The sequence below is a fragment of the Muntiacus reevesi genome, chromosome 14, assembly GCF_963930625.1.
Source record: "Muntiacus reevesi chromosome 14, mMunRee1.1, whole genome shotgun sequence".
NCBI classification, from domain to species: domain Eukaryota; kingdom Metazoa; phylum Chordata; class Mammalia; order Artiodactyla; family Cervidae; genus Muntiacus; species Muntiacus reevesi.
This window is the reverse complement of record NC_089262.1, coordinates 47,977,945-48,001,105: the sequence shown is the minus strand read 5'-3', so window position 1 is coordinate 48,001,105 and position 23,161 is coordinate 47,977,945. Positions and strand designations below refer to the sequence as shown.

General features: G+C 39.1%; 1 protein-coding gene across 1 annotated transcript in view; it reads right to left on the bottom strand.

Annotated features, from left to right (window-relative positions):
- Positions 1-13,453, bottom strand: part of RAB3C (RAB3C, member RAS oncogene family) — a 280,487-nt gene extending 267,034 nt beyond the window's left edge. The window contains exon 1 of the mRNA XM_065905502.1: positions 13,294-13,453. Coding sequence (XP_065761574.1) covers positions 13,294-13,311 — 18 coding nt within the window. The 5' untranslated portion in view covers positions 13,312-13,453. The remainder of the gene's footprint in view (positions 1-13,293) is intronic.
- Positions 13,454-23,161: the final 9,708 nt, after the last annotated feature.

The window sequence follows — 23,161 nt, the reverse complement described above, 5'->3', positions numbered from 1 at the left end:
CTCAACAGAAAAAAGAATTTTAAAGTCCACAATAAATAAATAGTATCTTGCCTACAGGATGGTTATTGCCATCATTTGCTAACACCTCTCTAAAATAACGCAAAGGTTATCCACAAAAGTAAAACTCCAGATAGACAAAGAGAAGTGGCACAGAAAAGTCAACGAAAGCTTGGGATCTGGAAGTGCATGACTGGAGAAAGGGGAATCCTAGGCCTGCTGGGGAAGTCCACCAGAGCCCAGGAGAGCCTGGAATGGCCTTAGGATTGGAGACACCAAGTGTCTTGCTCCTAGGGTGTGGCTAGAATCACCAACTTTCTTGTTTGCCCCAAACTGAGGTGTTTCATGGTACCCAGCAGAACTTTCTGTGTTAAAATCTGCAAGTTGGGATGGTAGATCACACTAGATGTTTCTAGGTGGTGCAATCAGGAAGACTGGTTGAAAATCCAAGACCCTGCAAAGCCAAGCACCATCCTCTCCATATACAGCTCTTTTAAAACAAAATTAAGTCTAAAACATAAAGACGTCATCAAACATTCTTGACATTCACACTTCCTAAATGCAGATGTCAATTTATAAAAATGAAAGAGCCTTACTCTTAGCAACAAAATGTAAAAAAATCCTTTAAAACTTTCTCATAGACATGGATAAAATATATATGCTTTCTCATCATTTCTTGGTAGCAAGAAATGTGTTCTCACATACCAGCTCTCGGGCTTCCCTGATAGCTCAGGCGGTAAAGAACCCACCTGCCAATGCAGGAGGCAAAAGGTTGGGAAGATGCCCTACAGTAAGAAATGGCAACCCACTCCAGTATTCTTGCCCGGAGAATCCCATGAACAGAGAAGCCTGGGGGGCTACAGTCCATGGGGCTGGAAAGAGCCAGACATGACAGAGTAACTAACATACACACACACACCTGCTCTCTAAAGTTGGATATGTTTTTACTCAGGAATACAAAACTGAATCTTCACTACATCCAAGATTTCCAAACCTGGGAAACTCCTCCTGAATTTTGCAAAATTAGAATATTCAAGTTGGGGCCGGGATCTAAATTGTTAAAGCTCCCCATGTGATTCTCTGGATCAGTCAGGTTTAGAATTTATTGGATTATCAAGTGTTGGCAGGGAAGCCAGGGCAGGCGCCCGCTGTCAAGACCTCAGGATGTATGTACGAGGAGACTGAGCAATCTGACAGAGTCCCGGATCCATGGGGACCCTAGAGCTCTGCATCAGCTGCCGTCTTCACCAGCCGTCTCTTCCACTGATGGGGACAGCAGATCTCACCAGAATGTTGACTCAGCACAGAGAGTCTATACCCTCGAATGCCCAGCCTGCCCAGAAAAGCTGAATTCTGAGAAACGTCGTTACAATTAACTCTGCCCTGGTAGGAGTCAGAACCTTCAGAGGATCAGTGATACAGCTCATCGAGAGCTCTCTGTCAGACTCAGGGGAGGCACCACCCAGGAAGAGGTAGCAATCCTGTTCTCAGCGCACACACAGCTCTGTGGGACGTAGCCTGGACTTCCCTCATCAGTCATTTTTAAAAATAACCCACAATTCGATTTTACTTCCCTCCATTCCATAAAAAGGGACCCAATAGCTATAGGAGACCAGTGTCTAAATTGAAATCACAAAATAAAAAATACTTCTTCCTGAGAAGAAGAAAAAGGCTAAACAGTAGACATATGTAAACAGTAGACATTTCTTTTTACCACATATGTATTATGTGGTAAAAAGGAAAAAAAAAAACCTCTCAAAAAAACAGCTAATAAAATACTCTAAAAATCACCAAAGGGGAAAATAGAAACTAAGTTTTAATATTAATATGTGCTTCCCCCCCCCCAAATTTCATCATTAAACATTTCACTTCATTTAGTGTTTTTTAAACATTTTACAGATGTTTCATATTAGTTTTAAAGACTTAAGCCCTTGAAAATGCCTCCAGGGATTTGCTATAGATTCCTTCAAAACCTGGACATTTCTCTCCCAGTCATGTATAGGGGCACATACCCCATGACCCACACATTTGTGAGATAATGGGACTATCTGGACCATTCTCGAGGAAACTGGGTTAGCAGTGTACATTGTTGTGTTTCCAGAGTGTGCAATGGGAATGACAGACAGAGCCACTTTTCTACTTATAATCTTCTGGGCTTTTCATTCTAAAGCCACTGCTAAAGAACGCTCACATGCACAGGTGTGATGTTTCCATTGTCACCTTTCATCAGCCCTACGACTGACAGGTGTTCAGTGAATCAAACATTCAAAGGAAAAACTGCCTTTAACTGCAAACACCATAGATACGGGTCACGTGGGAGTCATATTTTGCTAATCAGTACTTAATATGGTCTTTCCACAAGCTCTCCAGTGGTCCTCAAGCTGTGGCTATTTTAGCAGGAAGCATTCATCCTATTGGCTACCAAGAGTTGATGAGATTCAGATGTGCATATGAATTGATCCCAACAAATAAAAAGTAATTAAACTAAAACCAGGTAGACTATGAGGAGGATCACCTCTTCAAGTTACATGATGATTTTGGTTCCCAGACCATGAAAAGCTGAGAGTATAGGAGCAAAGTGACTATGGTTTCAAGGTTTTCTCAGGTGGCCAAGTGGGCACAAAATGAGGCTCTTTTAGGTTTGCCAGAGCTAAATTCCTAATGCTGCACTCAATCCAATCAGCTTACTGAAGAGTTTATCAGGGAACTACTGACCCTGTCTTTTTACAACTCACTAGGCAATGGAAAGCGAGAAGAAATAACAACCTTAGATATGCAGATAATACCTTTCTAATGGCAGAAAGTAAAGAGGAACTACAGAGCCTCCTGATGAAGGTAAAAGAGGAGAGTGAAAAAGCTGGCTTGAAACTCAACATTCAAAAAACTAAGACCATGACATCTGGTTCCATCACTTCATGGCAAATAGAAAGGGAAAAAGTGGAAACAGTGACAGATTTCCTTTTCTTGGGCTTTAAAATCACTGCAAACAGTGATTGCAGCCATGAAGTTAAAAGACACTTGTTCCTTGGAAGGAAAGCTATGACAAACCTAGACAGCATGTTAAAAAGCAAAGACATCACTATGGATGTGAGAGTTGGACCATAAAGAAGGCTGAGCACCAAAGAATTGATGCTTTGGAACTGTGGTGCTAGAGAAGACTCTTGAGAGTCCCTTGGACAGCAAGGAGATCCAACCAGTCAATTCTAAAGGAAATCAACCCTGAACATTCACTGGAAGGACTGATGCTGAAGCTCCAATACTTTGGTCACCTGATGCAGAGGCAACACTTTCTGGTAAAGACCCTGGTACTGGGAAAGATTGAAGGCAAAAGGAGAAGGGAGCAGCAGGGGATGAGATGGTTAGATAGCATCACCAACTCAATGGACATGAATTTGAGCAAACTCTGGGAGATAGAGGAGGACAGAGGAGCCTGGCATGCCACAGTCTGTGGGGGTCATGGAGATTTGGACACAACTTAAGAACTGAATGACAAGGCAACTGAAGACCTAGGACATTGGCTCTAACAGTTTCATTGTTTAGTGGACAGAAGAATATTTCATGACCCCAGTAAGACTAACATAATGCTTCAAACCAATCTGAAACATGTTGGTGTTGATGTTTCTTCAGAGTTAAAGCTGTTAAGGAATATATTAGTTGACAAAGGGAAGCAATTATTGAAATGATTTTATTTTTATAACTTTGCACCTTGTTCAAAATTTTGAAAGTGTCTTAAAGCCCACACTTCTATTTGAAAAACACAAAGAAAAAACATAGTATCACAAAAACAACAATCATAGAACTATTAAGTGATCAAAATTAAAATGTGAACATAAATATTTCCCCCAGATATCCATAAGAAAGAATCAAAGCACTAATATTATTTATATTTATCACTTTTTCTATAAAAGGCTCTCTGCGCTTTCTTGGTTCTACACAATACTGTAAATGAATCCAACCTGAGGCTCTTCCAGTACTCAAATATCTCTTCCCAAGAAAGTGTTACCTATCTTCACTTGGCAATATAACATATTTCTAATGTAAAAGAAATCAACATGGAGCCCGAGAGGAAAAGCACAGTAAGTGAAATGAACAGTTCCTCAATGGGTTTAATAAAAGGCTGCAGATGGCAGCAAAAAGAGTCAATGACTTGAAGATAAATCAACAGAATTGTACAACTGACAAAGACAAAAAAAGAAAAAGAAAAACATAAAGCAAAGCCTAGGGATTTGTGGAACAATATCTGAAGTTTAACATACATGTAATTGGAGCCTCAGAAGAAAAAAGAAGGGGATAATGAGATGTAAAAACATTTGAAGACATATGGCTAAATATCTTTCAAATTTGGTTAAAAGTATAAATTTGCATATCTCAGAAGCTAATTCAAACCCCTAAGCTGACCCCAAAACAAAGAGCAAAATGCTGGCTTTAAATCCAAACATATTGATAACTGCAACATATAAGAATGGGTAAAATTCCAACTAAAGGATATTTTCTAGACTGGATAAACTGCAAGGCCCAGTTATACTTGGACCATAAGATTCACACTTTAAATATAAAGTCACATATAAATTGAAAGTAAAAATAGGACTACATACATATTAAATATATATATATACACACAAAGGCATAAATATATATGTGTGTGAGTATATGCATGAGATACTATTAAGAAAGAGTGTATTAATATACACTTTAAGACAAGGAGCATTGCTAAAAATATAAAGGGAGATTTCATAACAAAAGCCAGGAAATTTTTTCAGGAAGACACAACAATTACATATGTGTGTGCACTTAATAAAAGAAGTTCAAAATACATAAAGCTAAACTGAAAGGACTAAAAAAACTGAAAGACTGACTACCATAATTGGAGATTTTAAAATCTTCTCAGTAATTGATAGAATAACTAGACCAAAAATCAGTAAGGTTAGAGATGATCTCAGCAACACCATACAAGACCATGACATACCAACATAACACAATACCACTACACTTCACAACTGTTGCATGGAGCATTCACAGAGCACATGGGATGCTCATGAAGTTAGACCACACACTAGCCTAAAAACAAGCCTAAATTTTTGTCCAAAGACTGAAATCTTAAAGAATATGTTCTCTGGTAGCAAGAGGATTTTATTAGACATCAATATCGATAAGCTATCTGGAAAAGATTCAGGTATTTGGAAAGTTAAACAACATATCTCTAAACCCACTGATTAAGAAGAACATCACAAGAAGCAAATAGTTTGAAATAAAATATGATGCAAATACTACACTCAGAAATTTGTGAGAGTCAACTACTAAAGTTCTTGTTGGAGATTTTATTGTAAATACCAGGCTTATTCTTAAAAAGAAACATTTAAACTCAGTGATCTAAATTTCTACTTTAAGAAGCCTAATAAACAAAATGGTTCTATTAGAGTTAGTGTAAAGAACATAGTTGCTTTTTTAAATCCCAAGTCAATAAAATAAAAAGTAAATAACAAAAAAGTTAACAAAGGCAAAAGTTGGTCATTTGAAGCCATTAATAATATTGATAAATATCTAGTAAGACTGGTAAAAGGGAGGTAGGGAGAAAGAAAGAGAATTTATATTATCAAAGATGGGATATCATTACAGATCTAGAGAAAATAAAAGATAGTAAAGTATTTTGAACAATTTTATGTCAATAAATTTGAAAAATGAGATGAAAAACAATGTACCAAAACCAACCCAAGATGAAATAGAAAATGTTATATAGGCATAAATACTTTTCTCCTGCAGTGAGACTGAATGTTTAAAACAACACTCAATCATTACTTAGCAAGTCAGAAATCTGGACACAGGGTAACTTAGCTGGGTCTTCTGCTCATACCGCTAAGGCCTTACAAAATGAAAATCAATGTGTCAGCTGGGCTGGGTTCCTACCTGGCTGTTCCGGGGAAGATTCCACTTCCAAGTTTTTACAAGCTGTTGGCAGAATCCAGTTGCTTGTGGTTACAGGCCTGAGATCTCCATTTCCTTGATATATAGCCCTCTTTATTTTTAAGCCAACAATCCTCATGCTTCAAACTTGTGACTTCCCCTTCTGCCACATCTCTCTGACTCCAGCAAGAGAACATTCTCTGCTTTTATTGGCTCAGGTAATTAGATTGGGCCCACCTGAGAATGAGGTCAATCTTATTTTAAAATACATAGCATGACTTATATTTGCAAAGGCTCTTTTGTTATGTAACATAATTTACCGGTATGTTCCAGAGATTAGGCCACAGACATCTCAGCATGGGCTATGGAGGCTATTCTGCTAAAGAGAGAGAGAGAGATGAAAGTGTAGGTAGTTGGATGATAGAGATATTTGTATATCAAAAAAGTGTCATTTGTTAAAAAAAAAAAAAAGTCCATAAAGAAAACTCCAGGCTCCAATAGCTTCAGTGATAAACTCTACCAAACACTTTAAGGAATAAAATATATTGATCTTACACAACAAAATCATTCAAACAGCAAATTCTCAAACGCTTCTCACTTGTTTTATAAGGTCTGCATAACATACTATAACCTCATAAAGGCATTAAAAGAAAATCATATATTAATATCCATAATGAATTTAAAGGCAAAAATCTACAACAAATTACATAATTGCATCCAGAGAATATATAATAACTAACTGGCTTTAACTAAAGAACATCAGATTAACTAAAAATCAATCAGTATAATCCAACAGAATAAAGGAAATAAACCATGTGATTGTGACAATAGATGCAGAAGAAGGATTTGACAAAATTCAGCACCCACTTGTATTGAAAACAAATACTCTCAGCAAGCTAGGACTCAAAAGAAACTTCTGTATGATAAGATATCTATACCACCACCACCAACAAAACAATTACAGCTAACTTCATACTTAATGGTGAAAGATGGCTTCCCCCCAAAACTGGGAATAAGATAAGAATGCCTGCTCATCACTTCTCAACACTGCACTAGCTATCTTATCTTGTGGAATAAGAAATAGTGGGGAAAAAAAAAAAAAAAAAAAAAAGGAGGTCTTTGGAAAGAAAGAACTGCCTCTATTTGCAAATCATACAATCACTTATGGAGAAAATTTTAAGGGATTTAAGGATTTCAATTGATGGTGCTAAAGAACCTGCCTGTCAGTGCAGGAGATGCAAGAGACTTGGGTTAGATCCCTGGGTTGGGAAGATCCCCAGGAGTAGGAAGTGGCAACCACTCCAGTATTCTTGCCCAGAAAATTTCATGGATAGAGGAGCCTGGCAGGCTAGTTCATGGGGCCTCAAAGAGTCGGACATAACTGAGCAACTGACTGAGCACTAGAAATAACAAATAAATGTAGTAAGGTCTCAGGACACAGTTAAGAGAAATAAATCAAAGAAAGTACAGAATCCAGATATAGACACCGCCTAAAATTAATAACATATATTTCATTAAAATAAAAATTCTCATCAAAAGACACTCATAAGATATGAGTATTCAAGGCACAGATTGGCAGAAAATATTTTAATACATTTGAAGAACTAGTTTCAAAGCTATATAAATAAATACATAAACAAACAGATTTTTTAAAAAAACCATACAAAGATCTCCTACAACTAAATAATAAAAAGACAACCCCAATAATGGATAAAAGGCTAAGCAGACACTACATAAAGGAAGATAGGCAAATGGTCAGTAAACATATAAATATGCTAAGCATCACAGTCATCAGAAAATGCAAATACAATGAGACACCATAATCACCAATTAAAGTGGCCACTGACACCAGACACTGTTGAGGATGTGAAGCCACTAGAATGCTTATACACTGTTGGTGAGAATATGAAATGGTACTACCATTCTAGCTAGAGACTTGACTGTTTCCTATTAAGTTAAACAAAAGACTTATCCTTTACCTCAGCAATTCTACTTTTAGGTATCTACCCAAGAGAAATAAAAACATATTACTATAAAAAAACCAATATGATAACATTTCTAGCCTTCATTATAGTAGCCCCTAATGAAATTACCTCGAAATCCATCAACAGAAGAAGAGATTTTAAAAGCAAGGCAGATTGATACACCACTATAATGTGTCAATAAAACAAAATGAATTATTGACACTTGCAACAATATGAATGAATTCCATACACATTATAATGAGCAAAATAAGCTAGACTTAAGAGTATATTCTATATATTCTGCAATGTGTTCATTTTGTACATTTTACAGAACTATCTAGAGTTCTAGAATAAACAGGACTAATTTATGGTGACCTTACTGTATCAGCAGATTAACCAGAAAAAGAAAGTAATAAAGGAACTTGTTGGATTAAATGGAAATGTTCTATATCTTTATAGTGGTATGTATTACATAGATATATCTACTTATTAGGATTCATCAAATTATTCACTTAATATTTGTGCATTTCAATGTATAGAAGTATCTCAAAAACTATAAATAAACAAACAAAAAATGCTAAAAATTTACATAATTTCAAATAAATCTAAAATACTTCATCTTCACAGGTCATAATATGCATGGTAGAAATCTATGATCTATTAAGAGGTTCCCCTAGAACCTCTGGAACTCATTAGTGAATGATAAATGGAGAAAACTGTTGGATGACCTTTAACCAATACATTTTTTTCAGGCGGCACAACTACTCATAAGTTCCCAAGAAAACTCAATTTTTAGCATAGAAATATATTTCCTTCTTGGAATATGATGGTCAAGAAAGGAATTTGCAGTTCCAATATAAGCTCAGAATGGCAGGGGGAAATTGTGGTTATGCCATGTAATGACTCCACAATTCTTTAAACTGAAAATGGGAAGTCATTCTTACACCATAGAAATTTGCTTTTACGGCAATTTCCCTCTCTACCCTCCACTTTCCCTTACAGAAGAAAGGTGGGTACTTCAGGAATTTGCTCAAATCAAGTAAGAAAGAATTTCTTGTTTCTCCAATGTTAACTAGAGCTTTTTTGCGTCTCTGTAAGGGATGAGGACTAGCCTTCCATTTCTTATGTAAAGATAAAGGGATCATAATTGAAGTTGGATGTGGGTAGAAATTCAACAATAATAAAATGCAAGATTGCCATGGACTTTTCACAGACAAATGAAACAATGTTACTTAGGTCTTATTTCTTTGTAATTTTTTGTTGTTGTTGTTAGACAGCATGGCTGTATTTAATATCTATTGTGCTTTTCACCTCAACTTCATTTTCAGCCTACACTCATACTCTTTCTTCAATCCTCCTCATTTTTAGCCAAGCAACCTTTTTTGGCACACCACTCCATGCTTTGAGTAGTTGTTTTTCTTTGAAGTTTCCTAAGTAGTTAGAGGGCTCTCTGTACTTACATGAAGAAAGCTTGTGGATGACAAAATTGAAGATGAAGCATTTAAACACAGACAAAGAATTCCACTTTGGTCCTTGGAGAGTGTAAATAAAGCTATAAGAAATTCAAACCAGGAAGACAAAGAGCTAACCATTTTTAAAACACTGACCTTTCTCAAATATTTGATTTAGTTTATATAAGATAATTTTATAAACAGAAGAGACAATTTTCCTTTTTCTGATCCAAATGAAAATCAACATGGCACTCATTCTTTACATCACCTTTTTGTGTCTTCTTAAGGAACCCAAAATAATAGAGAAAACAACACGGGCTTCCTAGAGATTTAGCAGAATTTTGAATTTACCATGTTGGTCAAGTTGTTTAATTATATAAAGCTCTAGTTATCTGCCTGTAATTAAGGTAATAGTGACCTCTAGGACTGTTTTATATTTTACATACACACAGATCTGAATGCAAACCACAGTGCTTGGCACAGACAAAGCACTAGATAAACTGGAATTTGTTCAATCTGGCTCCTGAATCAAATGATAATTTGTTTCTGAAAGTGTTGCCCTTAAGTCATGAGCACTGCTATTCTCCATTTCATTTGGTCCTCAGGATTTATGGAGGCACTAAAGGAAGAAACACAAAATGACCATCTCCTGCATTAAAATTGTAATCCATCATTTGGAACACTTACCAAATGCTATTCCTGGTTATTTAGTTGCAGAGGAAATACAGACAGCAAAGACTATTACTGCTATTGTCCTGCATTTTGCATCAACTCAAAGAGAAATATTATTCATAAAATTTGCATATATCAAAGACAACTACGCTGAACAGAGAACCAAGCTATGTACAAAGGCACAATAAATACTTTAAAAAATATACTGAACAATTTTAAAGAGTTCTTTGATTTAAGAAAATATAAAAAGTAAATTAGCATTTTAAATGATATGGTTCAGTCTTTAAATGGAAAAAATGTCAATTATTCATCTGATTACATTTTCATATATCAAAGTCATCTGGAATGTGATTATGATTCACAAGTACAAGTGCCAAGACAATATCTGCCATATATATATGTGTGTATATATATAAAGCATGTTTATAGTTTTTATTCTTTCTATCATTATATATGTTTGAAAACCTGATAGTAATTGAGAGTTGGCTACCATAACAATTTACTTGGTAAAATGAATCAATAAATGTGCTTTAACTAAATGTACTAAAGAAAAAAGCTTTTTATTTTTTTAAATGTACATGTTATTCAAGAGCATTAGGGCATTAAAATTTTTAAATGTAAAAAATCAAGTCTAATGAATAAAATACATCCCAAATATGAAAATAACTGCAGAAGCAAATCAATTTTGTTACTTGTTCTTATATTAATTATTCATTAAAGTTCTGACTAAACTTTGGAATTGCAGTGCCTACTACAAAGTTGATATGAATTGACCTAAAATATTTCTTAGGGCACTAACTTCATATAGTTCTGTAATATTTTGATGACCCTTCTAAACAGTCTAAGCAATTACTGTAAGAGAATAAAAATCAAAATGCACTGTGATTAATTTGTTAGTAATTTATTTTAACATAGAAACTTCAGTGCATATATGGGGTTAATGTTAAATACTAACAATCTACTTTTAAAGTCTACTGTCAATGTTTACTTATAATCAAATATGATTAATGTAGCCAGTTGGCTCCTGGCAGTAACTCCAGTAATGGGAAATTATCATAAGTCAATACATCTTGATTACAACAGCCTGTACCTTTATTGTCTGTCCAGATTCTTTTCACATCAGGTCTATAATGAAAAACTAAGTCACAAACACAGGTATTAGAAGATACACAGCCGGACCACTGTTCTCTGTAACAAATCAAATTTTCAGTAACTCATAAGGTAATTTGAGAGCTTTCATTAATATAGTGCTTCAACAAACAGTTAAATTCTACAGATTTTTCTCACTGAACAGTCAACACATCTCTAAATATACATAACACATGAAAGAATATTGCAGTGGGTTGCCATGCGCTTCTCCAGGGAATCTTCCCGACTCAGGGATCGAACCCACGTCTCTTATATCTCCTGCACTGACAGACTCGTTCTTTACCATTAGAGCCACCTGCGAAGCCCATATATAACCCACACCACAAATGAAAAGTAAATTGACGCATACGTTTAACACCCCTGATTTTTTGAGGAAAGACAGTTGGAAAACCTTTAAGTTCAAATTAAAGTCAAACATTTATATTGCTGGATTTGGCAGCAGGGGTGAGTTCTCAAGAGAGACAACACGTTCCAAACGGTGCGTTCCATTCCCTCTCAATCCATTCATAAAGTGCCTTTCCGTTACGCAATGGGATCACTCTCCTTGTTAATGAACTCAGGCTGACGTTTAGTATTAATTGATTGCACATATAAACGAGAAAGCATCACTCATCTTTACTTAAAACCATAACTTAAGCAAGATACTTAGGCAGAGGCACCTTCGCCGGGAGTCAAAGAAAGCAAACCTAAGAACGTGACTTAAACAGGAATCGGAACGAAAAACAAACGGTCACAGTACTCAGGAAAGCTTGGACGAGAGTCTCTGAAACGCAGGAGTAAACCAGTGTGGACAGAGATAAAGGGCTAGCATGCTTCTGGGAAGAGTGAAGCCCTGAAGTGTTTGCTGATATTACTAGGACCCTAATTGAAGAAAGTGGACTTTGGGGACCCTAACATTGGCTTCTCCTTTCTTAGAGAGCTCTTAATTAAGCTGAATTTGCTCTATACCGACTCCGGTGGACAGCTCGCAACACCAAACCTGGTGTGTCTGCACCGCGATCACGAACCAGGCAAGACAGAAGGAACAATCAATGCCAACAAGAGATGGCATGTTCCTCTGACTTTTGTTTGCCCGGGCTGACGTTCTAGACACTCTCATCCTTGTGGAGCCCGGGAAGATAATGTATATTCCCATCCCTCCTCAAAACAACCCCAATCACCGCCCCGCGGAGCGGGGTTCTGTCCCCAGGACCAAGTCTGAACCGCGTCCCGGCGGATGGCTGCAGAAGACCTTCCCTTAGATCGGGCGCAGTGTGCACTTGGAGCGAGGGAGAAAGCGTCTCTCTCAATTCCTCCCGAGGCCACACTTTCTATACAGACCCACCTGCATGGGAGCTTCGTGTCTCATTGTTCGCAAAGTGTCCTTTCTCCCTGGCTAACACAGTGCTGGCTCGGGCGCCCGGTCAAGCGTGCACCGCCCGCGCGCTTCACGCTCCACTCTGCACTCGGGGCTCGCTAACCGGCTCCAACATCAGCACCGGAGCTGTCCCTTCCTGGCGCCGCACACGCGTACTGGCCCGGAGCCCCGCGTGCTCCTGGGAGTTGTAGTCTAGCCCAGCCGAACTTCCCCGCAAACCGGTGGGCAGTAAACTACATTTCCCGGCAAGCCAGCATTTAAACGGGCTGCTTCTCCAGTAGGACTCGGCCGCGGAGCCTCCCTTCTCTTTTGGACTCGCTCCTGGCTAGTGCTCTCAGCCTCCCGGGCTGTTTCCTCGCAAGGTGCAGGCGAAAGTGACCCCAGTTCATTCATCTCAGCTGGAGATTTTTCTTTGCTACCTATCGGCTTCCGAAGCTAGATTGTGATTTTCCTGGGTAGGAAACGCACTACCTTGTGCTAATTTCCAATCTAAACGAAACCTGCACCGTGTTCTGGAACTCTCCGCCCTACACCTCCCCATTCCCAATCGGGAAAGTTTGTACATTTCCATAGGCAGAGTAGGGTGGTTTTACAATCTCATTCAGCAAACGCGGGGGAGAGCGACAATGAATGGCACACACATAAAGAAAGCGGTTTACTCACACAGTTGCGCTGAGAAGGCGCCCACGCGCGCGAGTATACTGACACACTCACACACACACTCACACACACACTCACACACACAAAGTCCACGAAAGCGAGATTTCACGCGGAGCAGGCGGAGGAGCTCCCTTCTGCTTACCTTTCCGTACAGCTCCATGGCAACTCAAGGTTCCGAAATTCTCAGTAATCCCTCCTGCTCCAAGTGAGGTTAAGGTCTCACGCAGGAAGCCGAGCTAGACGCACTACACAATGGAAGGGGTGGGGGTGGTGCCTGGCGGAGGGAGAAACGAGGGAAGACAGCAGAGGACAGCTGATTTAGATAGACGGGTTTTTTTTCCTCCGAGGGGAAAGCTTGGAGTCTTCAAGTACGGCTGCAGAGAAAGAACTGGGACTCTTAGGAAGTGCCAGGGGAGCGATCGCACTGGGCAGCCCCTCCCCGGGCCCTCCCCCAGGCACCGTCCACGGTCATTAGTGCGCACACACAACCAATGCTGGCCCGAGGCAGGAGAGCTGATACCGGACTGGGTTATTTACTCAAAGCAAGTCACAGAAAATGAACACATTCATCACCAGAGCCCAGAAGCACCGTCACAGAGCAAGATAGGAGACCTCTATTAAGCTATCCTGTCCTTTCAACAGAGTCATTCCTTACATTACAATCATACTCCTCCCTGGCTGGTTAAAAAATGGTTTTGAAATCTGGGAACTGTACTTGTATTACACTTATCTTCCCCTCAACTGACAAATATGTGTGACTACCCATATTCTCTGTACCCATCTAAAAACTCCCTTTTCCCCAAGAGTAAATGTTAAGCAGAGCAGTAATGATTCTTGCCTTTCACTTTGTGGTCAAAATAATTATTGGAGGCAGAATGGAAAAGGAATGAACTTGATACTGACAGAAATATGGAAGTAACAACAACAATAGCAAAAACAGTTTGAAACTTCATTACACTAGACAAAGCAGTAGAAGAGAGGTTCAGAAATGTGCTTGAAAATCTCTTGAGGGTGCTAAAATTCGTATTCTCAAAGCTCTTGAAGGTGCTAAAATTTGTATTCTCAAGGCATGCGTAGAGATTCTGATTCACTAGATATGACCGAGGAGTCTGAGGATTAGCATTTTCAACAAACACCCTAGCGATTCTGATGCAGTGCCCCTTTGCCATTATTTGAGAAATATTGCCTTAAAATCTTTTATGTGTAAGAATTTTTCAAAAATAGAAATATCAAAACTTCATAGACTGACTCAATATTGCAACAACAATGTACTGGGAAACTATCATGTTTAAAATGTTCCATTAATTTTAGATTGTGTCTTTGGTTTTGCCTTTTTTTTTTTTTAAAGAAATCTAGGATCTATTTTCTAATCTTGCAATCAATGAAAATGTAATGTGATATCACCTAGGTAAACAGTTTTTATAACTACTCAGAAAACACAGTGGAAGCACAACTCCCCTCCCAGTTTAGGTTATGTGAGGGTTAGAGCAACGTCATTTAAATTAGCTAATAACAAATAAAATTAAAAGGTAAAAACCAATATCAATATATTTCTCAGTTGCTTATTAGACATAAGGCTTCTGCAAATAGTTATTGACATTTAATGATAAGAATTTGCAGAGCCACTTAGAGCTTGTCTTTCTTCAAAAGAATTTCCTATATTTTTTGTACTATCATGATCACCTTCTGAAACTCTCAGAATTCAGGGTCTGATACTACAGAACATGGAGAAGGCAATGGCAACCCTCTCCAGTACTTTTGCCTGGAAAATCCCATGGACAGAGGAGCCTGGTAGGCTGCAGTCCATGGGGTCGCTAAGAGTTGGACACCGTTGAGCAACTTCACTTTCCCTTTTCACTTCATGCACTGGAGAAGGAAATGGCAACCCAGTCCAGTGTTCTTGCCTGGAGAATTCCAGGGATGGGGGAGCCTGGTGGGCTGCCATCTATGGGGTCGCACAGAGTCGGACACGACTGAAGCCACTTGGCAGCAGCAGCACAACAGAACATGTTGAAATATTACAATGTTGAAACCGTATGTGTTTACTATTGTTTGAGTAAATCAAAAACCCCTGAAAATTGAGTTGCCAAAAAAAGAGTTGTGAAAGTTTAGGGGGATCTTAGTTCTATCTTGTTTCTCCTGCCTTGGTTGGTTATTGACGTGGGTTAAGGGAGTGAAAAAAAGCTAGCCAGTGATAAACTAAACAAACAAAAATGGACAGGACCTCAGTTATCTCCCTAAAGTTGAAAGAGCACTTTATCTTTTCTTGAAATGAGGCCACCATCTATGAGTTTCTTTCCCAAGATGATTGCTGGAGCTCGAGCTCTTCCATTCACAGTCTAGTTGGCAAGAAGGAAAAACTGATGACGAAAATGTAGCCCTTTAAATACACCACTGCTCTTCTATTATAATGCCTAGAACTTCATCTTGTGATCATACATACTTGCAAGGGAGACTGGGAAATGTAGTCCCCATTCTGGGTGAACCTGTGCCTGGCTGAAAATCAGGAGTTGTTATAAAATGGCTAATGGGGAAGAACTGGAGTGGGTAGCTTATCCCTTTTCCAGGGGATCTTCCCAACCCAGGAATCAAACTGGGGTCTCCTGCATTGCAGGCAGATTCTTTACCAGCTGAAAGGGAAGCCCACTGGGAAAGAATAGGGACTGACCGACAGCTGGTGATCTCTATTACAGGGCACGCATGCTGCGTTAAGTTGCTTCAGTCGTGTCTGACTCTTTGCGACCCTATGGACTGTTGCCCACCAGGCTCTTCTGTCCATGAGATTCTCCAGGAAAGAATACTAGAGTGGGTTGCCATGCCCTCCTCCAGGGGATCTTCCTAACCCAGGGATCCAACCACATCTCTTTTGGCAGGCGGTTCTTTACCACTAGCACCACCTGGGAAGACTATAAGATAAATCCTGCTGCTTTTTTCTCTTTGCAATTTTACTGAAATGTAAATGTCTAATAATTTTAAAATTCATCCATTCCCAGGGATCTCTGTAATTTAACAGCAATCAAAAAGACTTAGAATCAAGGAATTACCCAAAAGTTAGAAGAGTCTGACTCCTGTTGAGGAAATAAGGAATGAGGGAAGCCTTCTACAATTCCATGTGAATCTGGGGCTTAAAAGATTTTAAAGGCAAAGTAGAGTTAAGTAAAGGCAAATAGAGTTAAGTGTGGGAGGTGGGAGGGAGGTTCAGCATGGGGGATACATGTACACCCCTGGCTGATTCACGCCAATGTATAGCAGAAACCACTACAATATTGTAAAGTAATTAGCCTCCAATTAAAATAAGTAAATAAAATTTTAAAACTAGAGCTAAGTGAAGCAAAGGGGCCACCAGTGAATGTCAAAGAGTATGTAGAATAAGCATGTCCCCCTTTAGAAAGTAGAGCAGGCTCAAAGGTCCTAAGGTCCAGAAAGTGTGACTTACCCAGAATCTCAGAGATGAGAGGTGGCTGAAATGAGAACTCTTCGGTTTTTGTCTTTGGATTTAGTTTTCTTTTCATTGTCTGACATCACGATTCATTACAGATTGACTTTTAGCAATCCCATGTTTATCTGTTATTTACAAGCATTCTTTTTTTTTTCACTTATCTGGTTTATCTATTATTCACTTTGTTGTTATCAGTTCCTGTCTATATCAGCTCCAGTAAAGTCCTGTCAAGCAGAGTTAAATGTGTGCGTACTCAGTTGCTAAGTCACATCCGACTCATTGCGACCCCATGAACTGTAGCCTGCCTGGTTCCTCTATCCATGGGGTTTTCCAGGCAAGAAAACTGGAGTGGGTTGCCATTTCCCCTTCCAGGGGAATCTTCCTAACCCAGGGAGCAAACCTATGTTTCCTGCATTGGCAAATGGACTCTTTACAACTGAGCCACCTGGAAAGCTCTGAATGAGTTAAATAGGTATAATTTATTTGGCTAAAACAGAGCCAAGAACAAGGATACTTAATTATTAATTAGTAATGATGATGTTGGTTAAATGAAAAATAGCATTAGATACTTTGTTTCTACCATTGTTACCATCTCTCTGTTAGGACTGGCACTGAAAAATAAAATGACTGTGTTTTGATATAAGAGATAAGCATGACCCTGGGGATTCACTTACACCCCCATACAAGCCTTACTCAAATCCATAGTGCATGGATGTTGCTGGATGTCTAATCCTAGGTGTTTTGGGGATCATTTCCAAACATGCAGGAGGCATTCTGGACTGAGCCCTGTTACCTTTGTCTGACTATTTGTGTTAAATCAGGCTTTGATTTCAACTTTGTGCAGCGTCTGTATCAAGAATTGTTATTGATTGTCTCATGTTCCCTTTGGAAGAAATTGAGTATCCCTGAGATGTTATTGATTTCTTTTTAATTAAAAAGAAAAAGAATTTTAACTCATTATTGCTCACTATGTCTCCACCCACACCTAATCAAAACAAGTCAAGTGCTTTGTAAAAAATAAATTCACTCCAACTAAATGAAAAAAAAAATGATACTTTCTTTCTATAGCATACATATGATATTATTAATGATAGATCATTTTCTCCAACACTCCTCTGTGGTAAGCACTCTGTCTATATTATTCTATCTAATCCTCAATAATATTGCAAGGTAGCATTATTATCTTATTATACAAAGAAGAAAAAGAATAGAAAGTTTAAATATTTTGCTTAGGGACACCTATCTAGCAAGATGTCGGGCCAGGATTTGAAGCTTAGAGTTATCTGATTCTAAAGCCCAGATTCTTGCCCATAGTTTTACTCACAAAAGGTAATATTGCTTCAAGATGATGTTTAAAATGGATTACAAAGAAGTTTTACTGGACTTTGTTGCTGTTATTGACCTTGGAAAAAAGGATACTACATATAGTCCTGTCATGAAATTACTGAGTTACTTATATCTTTTCATACAACATTTTTAAATTTGAAAACTGCCAACATTTTCAGATACTGATTTATTTGGTGCACTAGAAATATTATGAAGGAGCTTCTTATAAATTTCAGATCATTGGTGAAGTGTACATGTTCTATTTCCAACTCACAGAAGATAATTTTAGAATAAACAGATCATAATTATGCAAATTATGAGAAAAACAGAAGAATTCTAAACAACAATCCCCACATTTTACACAAGGTTCTTATTCAGCTACAAGTTTCAAATTGGTAATCTTGCTCAAAGACTGTGACCCACAGTTTTAATAGCCCATGGCTTACTTCCAAAAAGATAGATATCATTATATTTTTAAAACAATTATCTTGTAAGTCATTACAAAATTTGAAAACAGTTTGTTTGTTTTTTTTTTGAAAACAGTTTTATAATCAAGACCCAGCTTAACTACCTGGAGTTTAGATATGAAGTTTGCTACATCTAAGCTCTTAACTGGTCAAAAAGGAGTCAATCTACCATACTAACTCTGAGAACACAGGGTGGCCCTAAGTTAAGCAGCAAACCTTAGATTTGCAGCAGTGTGGAGTATGCATGTGTGTGTTTTGGTGTGATGGGGGGAGGTTGGGAGTGACGATGGAAGAGTATGCTGTGGGCACCCAGCCAGAGCACCTGTGACAGCCAGCCTGCATTCCTCCAGTAGCTGAGTGCCCATCCAAGGCTCTAAGCTAAGCACATATCTCAGAACCAAGTCTAGCTAAGATGAATGAGCCTCATGACAAATATCTATGTCCTGAATATAGCCCTTAACAAAATGACAGACTAGCACACAAAGAAGGACTCTTACAGATGATCTAACTGAATCTTCCCATCTCATTCATTATAAATTAGATCTCAAAAATGTGAAATGACCTGCCTAAAGTACCATATGTCATCTAATGCCCTTAAAGGGGTGTTAGCTAATATTGGGGAAAAAAGGATATTTTGAAAGTATGTCACAATTTCTTAGTATAATCAATTTTATGTGTAGCAATAATTTTATAGGGCTATTTTTAGGTTTATGTACCATAATTTAAAATGGAGAGTCAAAAAAAGTATGAGACACCATCCTCATCCTTAAGGGGGCTTCAAACTAGTTCAGAAGATCAAACAAACAGGTAACAGATAACAAGACATCAGGGGCAGAGATAACACAGAGCAGGACCTGACTAGCTGCCTGCCCCACTCTTATCATTAGTAACTGCTTTAAAGATTTATAGGAAAGAGTAATCAGTTCAAGGATATTCTTTGGAGAAGTAAATTAAGCCTCAGAATAAGGAGGTATCCAATCGTAAACGCAGAAGGAGAGACAAAGACTAGTAGAAGTTCAAACGAACTTAAAGCTTATTTAGGTCTTTTGTTTGTTTGTTTGTTTGTAGTTAAAGGCTCAAATACGAGGAATGACTCATGTAGTATTACACTAATTAATAACAGAGCCAGGAAAAGTGTTAGTCACTCAGCCGTGTGACTCTTTGTGACCCCATGGACTGGAGCCCACCAGGCTTCTCTGTCCATGGAATTCTCCAGGCAAGAATACTGGAGTGGATTGCCATTTCCTCCTCCAGGGGATCTTCCAAACCCTAGAAATTGAACCTGGGTCTCCCACATTTCAGGCAGATTCTTTACCACCTGAGCCACCAGGGAAGCTACCCAGGACTTGAACCCACGTCTCCCACATTGCGGGTGCATTCTTTACCATCTGAGACACCAGGAAAGCCCAAGAATACTGGAGTGGGTAGCCTATCCACTCTCCAGGGGATCTTCCCAACCCAGGAATTAAATCAGGGTCTCCTGCATTGCAGGCGGATTCTTTACCAGCTGAGCTACCAGGGAAGCCCCATTAAGACCAGAGTTCTTTGCAAATACACATTTCAACAGTCACAACTATGGACTTGAACACTGATTTGCTATCTCATTACTTGACCAAAAGAAAGAAAGTGAAGTCGCTCAGTCATGTCCAACTCTTTGTGACTCCATGGACTGTAGCCTACCAGGCTCCTCCATTCATGGGATTTTCCAGGCAAGAAAACTGGAGTGGGTTGCCATTGCCTTCTCCCGGGGATCTTCCCAACCCAGTGATCAAACCTGGGTCTCCCACATTGCAGGCAGATGCTTTACCCTTTGAGCCACCAGGGAAGCCCAACTTGACCAAACTTCTGCTCAAAAATCATGTGTGATTTAAATTTACCACACATTAAATCATAACTCAAAAACCTTCTCCATAAAGTTATGTGATCAATGGTTCTCTCTCCTATACTGATAGAGAAGCAGGATATAAAATCTATGGAGAGCTGAAGCACAACACTTTTCAAATAAGGGGTTGTTAAATATTTAAAATTTTCTTATTTTAAAAATGTGACCTAAGCTATGGAACCAAGTTGTATTATTTTTCTAATTAAGTTTGACCTGAGTCCCCACATATTAAGATGGTTATAAAGTTCAATATCAACTGATCTGACAAAAATAGGGGCAAGGGTTTCCCCTTCCTCCCTCCTTTGGTTATACAAGAACCCTGAAGGACAGAAAGGATATCAAAAGGATAATCAAAATGCTAGACATCTTCGTTGGTCACTGATGCTGCATTTTTTAAGGTCAATATGGTCCTTTTGTAGGTAGGTAACACCATTCTCCCCATGCCAAGCTAGGCCATAGAGATCCTGATCAAAACCCCAAGGTCAAAGGTGCATAGTGAACCAGTTAACTTTGCTGTGTAATAAACAACCTAAAAAGTTAGTGATTTAAACATGATGAGTTCATGGTTCTGTGGGTTGACAGTTGGGACTCAGCTTTATTGAGTAGTCTTTGTTTTACTTGGATTTACACATATATCTGTGGTGAGCTACGAGTCAGCAAAGTGACTTCTTGGGATGTTTGGCTTTCAGATGGGGGATGGGAAAGGGACCAGGCCGTGTGTCTCTCATAGAGTAGGCTGTTTCAAATCTGCATACGTGACAGATTTTCCAGGTTCTAAGAGAAAGAGCAGAAACACGCAAAGCCTCTTGAGACCTAGATCAGAACTGGCATATCATCCCTCCTACTGCTTAATATTGACCAGGAGACATCACAATTCAGCTCAGATTGAAGAGGTGGAGAAATAAAGTCCACTTCTTGCTGAGAAGGGCTGCACAGTCACATTTCAAAAGGACTCAGATGCAGGAAGGCGTGGAGAATGTGGCCACTGTTACAACCTCCCACCCACAGCCCAGCATTGCATCAGGGCTCCACCACTACAATGGCTCTGAGTTCCCATGAACGCCAGCCTCCACTGCTCTCAGAACACCTACCACCTCCCTGGCTTCAGGGATCTATCGGTTTCACAGGGCCTTTCTTCAATCCTCAATCACAGTACTTCTGCTGATCAATTTTCTCTTTGTGTGTGAGCGTGCTTTGTCACTAAGCCGTGTCTGACTCTCTGGGACTACATGAACTGTAGCCAGCCAGGCTCCTCTGTCCACAGATCTTCCAGGCAAGAATGCTAGAGTGGGTTGCTGTGCCCTCCTCCAGGGGATCTTCCTCACCCAGGGATTGAACCCGCATCTCTTGTGTCTCCAGTGTTAGCAGGCAGATTGTTTTCAACTGCACCACCCAGGAAGCCCCTGTTTAATTATTTACATGGAACCAAACCTAGGGGCTTCCCTGGTGGCTCAGATAGTAAAGAATCTGCCTGTCATTCAGGAGACCTGGGTTTCATCCCTGGGTCGGGAAGATTCCACTGGAGAAGAGAATGGCAACTGACTCCAGTGTTCTTGCCTGGAGAATTCCATGGACCGAGGAGCCAGTCGGGCCATATTAGTCCATGGGGTAGCAAAGAGCCGGGCATGGTTGAGGAACTGACACTTTTACTTTCAAGCCTTTAATAACAAAGATGTGTTCAGAAATTCCTCCCAGTATACCTACAACAGCTGATTATACCTCCGACTGTTAACAACCCCCAGGAGGTAAGGAAGGGAAAGATTCCTGGATAGAAGAACTCATAGGTCCAGTCACCCCTACTGCAAGGAAAGAAGACCTTTTTTTCTGTCAACATCCTATGGAGGAAAGGAAGACTTGATCATTTCCTAACAGTTATTCTGTCATTTGATTAAATTTTATTTAATTCTTAGTTACTCTTCCGGCCACAGAATCTATAGGAAACTTGAGTTAGAAATATTATTGATCATCTGTAAAACAAATTTTTGTAAGCAAAATTTTGTCCATGAAAGTATTATCTATGCCAAATAAATCTTTTTCTTCTATCTGATCTTTGTGTTCTTTTATAGTCTGAGGATGTATGTGTTCTTGAAAGCACATATTTAACTCTGGTTGAGGCACTTCCAGTTGAAGTACACTGTTCTTTAGGTTGCCATGACTCATTGAAAGATGCATTTTCTTGATTTTATTTGCTAATGGCCCTCATGTAAACAGTAGTTTTTTTCTTTATAGCAACAAAGACCTCTTTGAGGAGAAGCTTATTGAACTATTAAAAACCAGATTAAGCACAGATTCCATACCAGCACAAACCAGTGCCTTGTCTTTAAAAAGGACAAAGAGTATAGGAAGGAGAAGGGTCAGATTGTCACATTTACTAAGACTCACTTTATACTAGGAACTGTGCTAGACACTTGACATAGTTTAACTTCATGTTTACATTAGCAAAGGGCAAATATGATTGTTGTCTGTATAAACAGGAAAAGATTGCACAGTCAAACTGGGTAATTGGTAGAAAATTTAATAAAGGGACTATTTACAGAGCCATGAGCAGTAATAGTGGAAACCAACAAGAGAGAGTAGTGTATCCTGCAATGAGAAGCAACAGAGAACCAAGGCGAAGTTACAGCTGGATAGCCAATGTCCAGGAAGAGAGGAGGGAGTGCTGTGGAAGATGGAGGCTGCCTTGGAAGGAAGTAACCTGCCTCCCTCTGTTTCCCGCCAGCTCTCCATTGGGTAAACCCAATCAGAGTCATGAGCCATGGAGTCTGTTGATGCAGTCCCTGTTTTCAGTCTCCTAAGACACAGAATAAGGTAACGAACGGTAGAGTGGAAAAGGAGGGTAAATTAGGGGTATCAGCCATATCGCCCCATTTTAAAGATGAGCAAATTGAGAGTCAAA